The sequence below is a fragment of the Polistes canadensis genome, unplaced genomic scaffold, assembly GCF_001313835.1.
Source record: "Polistes canadensis isolate GaletaPanama2010 unplaced genomic scaffold, ASM131383v1 scaffold_12, whole genome shotgun sequence".
Lineage (NCBI taxonomy): Eukaryota > Metazoa > Arthropoda > Insecta > Hymenoptera > Vespidae > Polistes > Polistes canadensis.
The window spans coordinates 1340261-1344193 of NW_014569559.1; the positions used below are offsets into that span (position 1 = coordinate 1340261).

The following is a 3933-nucleotide window of genomic DNA, read 5'->3' on the forward strand; positions in this document are numbered from 1 at the left end:
TATATTTTATTATATATATTCAAAACACAATATATTATAATATTTTAAAATTTATTCGAATATCTTCTCGATAAATAATCGATGATATACGTTTTATTCCTAACGCGTATAATTTCAAATCACACACACACACACGAATAATAAATAACATAACATAAGATATTACATTCGTTTGATATTTCATATTTTCATCATTTTACGTTAGATAGAGGAAGAAATATTTAAATAATAAAATCGTGTATAAACACGAGATGCAAATTTGGCGTAGTAACATTATCAGATTTAACTGAAAAAAAAAAAAAAAAGAAAAAAGAAAAAATGCTTAAGCAAATGAAAACAAGAAGCAAAGAAAGAAAACAAAAAACCATACTTTTTTATAATACGCTTTTCGTCCCACTAATTGTAAAATGATTATAAATCATACCGGGTTTTATGTACACATATACATATATATATATATACATATACATATATTCAGATAAATAAATTATAATGGCGTCGTTTAGTGACGTTTGCTTACCTGAGATTCGTCGGGAACATGTCGACGATTATGCAGTAAACCAAAGAGATGCCTAGTGACGTCAAAGCTTCAAATATGCACGATAATATTAGATTTTGCGTTGAGTTTATGACGAAATAAAAACCAACGGTTACTGCACCGGAGACGAGCAACGATAAGACTGCAATAAATATCAATTTGTTTATTATTATTAATCGTCCTATCCACTTTGCTATCATTTTTTTGGGTTTCTTCTCTAACATAAATATAACGGGAAACACTTTAAATGTTAAATTAATAATATGAATTAAAATTCTTACTCGCGAGTTATTTTGTTTTTTTTTTTTAAATCAACTTTTTACAAACACTATACCATTTATAATATACAAATTAATAAGTTTGACACACACTATAATTATATATTAATATTTATGATAAATAATCGGTACTGTATATAAAGTATGAGACAAATGACATTTCTCAGATTAAATAGGGGGGGTGGGGGTATAATTATTCATTTTTTTATTTACGAAATACTTACTTAAGAAAAATTTCGCTCCCAATTTGTGTACGAAAATTGGTAATATGATGGAACCAGGTATACAAGCGAGTCCGAGATAAACTGTATGCAAATAAACATTCAAACCAATGACCGTATCGCATCCATAAGGATCCGAATTGGTTGAATTATCCGACAATGATGATACTATGCAAACAGATGTAGTTTGTCCAGGATTATCGTGTTCAAATTCTTCGAATCTAAATAATAATAAATTATTTTTAACAACAAAATTCTTAACAGACGATAAATATGAATGATTTATATTATAAAAGTATATATTAACCTAGTAAATAATTCTGGAAACCAGACCATAAGAGTATAATAACTACTTGTAAGACCGAATTGTATGGCACAGGCAAGCAAAGTATTACGAAGATAAGGTGGTTTGTAAAGTGACATTGTTAATTCCCAAACTTCCGAAAAAAGTACTTTCAAATCTTTTTTCTTATGAAGTTTCAATGATCTTGTACTCTTGTCCTTGGAATTAGATTTCTCTTGCAAACATTTTACCTGTAATGATAATAAAACCAACGAAAAAGATAAGAGAATGTGATTAGAAGTTTTTCGATGAAATATAATAAATCCAATTACCGGATAAGTTTCTGGATCTTGACCAGTATTTGTTGCATAAATCCATTTGAATACTTCCAAGGCAGCCTCGGGTTCACCGCACTCGAGTAAAAATTTCGGGCTTTCCGGGAATGCAAAAAGCCATAATCCTAAGACGATTGATGGTAAAGCACATAAAGCAACGAAGAGATTCCATGATTTGAAGTGAAACACTTCGGATTCGTACCTCAGATCTAACGGTACGATTAACCATGCGATAACTATAAACAATATATGATTATTTGTTTTTTTTAATTTTTGTTTCTATTTTTTATATCAAACGTTATGAGAGAAATTGTTTTAACTTACGTGGTAATAATATTACACCGACCGTCCAAAACATTTCCATCAAACAAAGACACCTTTCGCGATATTTCGTTGGTTGAAATTCACCTAAATATGGGAAACAAATTCCCATAGCTCCTGTTACCCTGTGTTTTACAAATCAATACGAAATAAATATAATATACGTTGAAGAATACTTTAATAATTTAATAGTGTATTGTACGCGTAAATAATTATTATTATTATCATCATCATCATACACGAAGGAAAACAATATTAAATTTGTTGTATATTAAATATGCAATATTATATTATTATATTAAATATATTTTCTTTTTTTTTTTCGAATTATTTTGTTAAATTAATTTTTCCAAAAAAATATTGACGACCCCATAAAAACATATATTTGATTACGTTAACGTGTAATCATTAAATTATTAATATAGAACTGGGGACAAATATTTGTATACTTACGCGAAACCATTGAAAAATCTGAAGATTAGAAAAACCCAAAAGTATTGGACGAATGACGAAATGACTCCGACTATTCCGTCCATTAACAAGGTTGCTATCAATACTACTTTTCTACCTTTGGTATCAGCCAGGCATCCCCATATATATGACCCAACTACCATACCTATATGGAATGAATGAATAAATGAATGAATGAATCAACGAATAAACAAAAATGTGTTCAATAAAATAATATATTTTTCTATCAATATATTTGTTATTTTAAAATTATATAATTTTACCCAACATCGGTGATGCAGTTAACCATCCTTTTGCAGTTGAATCCATTTCCAGGTCGCATTGTGCGGCAGGTAAAACGAAAGAAAGAATTGTAACGCCTATGGCAGTATCCATGTAAATTAGCCCGCATATTGCCAACAACATGTAGTGAAACTTTCCAAATCCTATTTTTAATGATTTAAACGTAATTAAAAAAATAACAAATGATAAGTTTCGTTATGCATATACAAATATTATGCGTGTATGTTTTGTTTTTTTTATGCAACACATTACAGATTAGTATATATAATTATATTTTGCAATAAATATTAATAAGAATAATTGCTTTTGTGATATATTCGTTTGTGAATTTGTAACGCAATCATAATTGCGTGTTTTTATGCAACACACATTATAAATTAGTATATAACGTTAATAATAATTGTTTGTTATTCGTTCATAATTCAACACGATGTTATAAATCTATCTAATATAAGCGAGAGAACAAGTTGTTGGTTTTTAAACATTAAATCTTACCATTTGAGATAATTATGATTGATATATTTAATAATATTGTTACACGTCTGACATGATCATAATTATTATTGTGAAATAATTCATTGTAAGTTATATCTTTGTGAGAATCGTTAAAAAATAATTGAAGAATTATGCGAGATGATTTTTTGATAAGAGAGTACACGTTGTTTTTTTTTTTTTTTTAAATAATTTACCTGTTACGGTGATTGCATGCTCGAAGTCGACACCTCCGTCTTCCAAGAAATCGAGCCCTATAAAAAAAATAATAGAAAAAAAAAAATACATACTAATAAGATAGATTAAAAAGTTGTCTCATAAGATAACGAAGATTCGTTTCAATTGAATTATTTCTTTTTTGCAATAATAAGAAAAAATATTGATACATTTATAATACATATATTGTTCAAATAATTTAATATAATATATTTCTTTGCAATTAAATCTACCATAAGACGTGTTATGTAATTGAAAAAAAAAAAAAATAAACAGAATACGGTAAAAATGTATAAAAATATATATCAATTATTAATGAAATAAAAGAAAATATTTTCTCGATTCTAAATCCAATTGATTAAAATTTCATTCTACATATTAACAAGATATATATACATATATGTGTATTAATCAAAATATAATACACTAATAGTATATCGATATAAAGTTAAGGGTTAAATTTATCTCATAAAAAACGTATCCACCTGTAGTTTGT

The 3933-nt window shown here is 27.1% G+C and overlaps 1 protein-coding gene across 1 annotated transcript in view; it reads right to left on the reverse strand.

The window, feature by feature from the left end:
• The window catches only part of LOC106793260 (synaptic vesicle glycoprotein 2B-like), a 4525-nt gene extending 1052 nt beyond the window's left edge, over positions 1–3473 (reverse strand). Inside the window, exons 1-8 of the mRNA XM_014760057.1 lie at positions 3419–3473; positions 2711–2872; positions 2430–2592; positions 1980–2101; positions 1653–1891; positions 1345–1571; positions 1041–1258; positions 521–680 (exon numbers count right to left, since the gene is read on the reverse strand). Coding sequence (XP_014615543.1) covers positions 521–680; positions 1041–1258; positions 1345–1571; positions 1653–1891; positions 1980–2101; positions 2430–2592; positions 2711–2852 — 1271 coding nt within the window. The 5' untranslated portion in view covers positions 2853–2872; positions 3419–3473. The remainder of the gene's footprint in view (positions 1–520; positions 681–1040; positions 1259–1344; positions 1572–1652; positions 1892–1979; positions 2102–2429; positions 2593–2710; positions 2873–3418) is intronic.
• Positions 3474–3933: the final 460 nt, after the last annotated feature.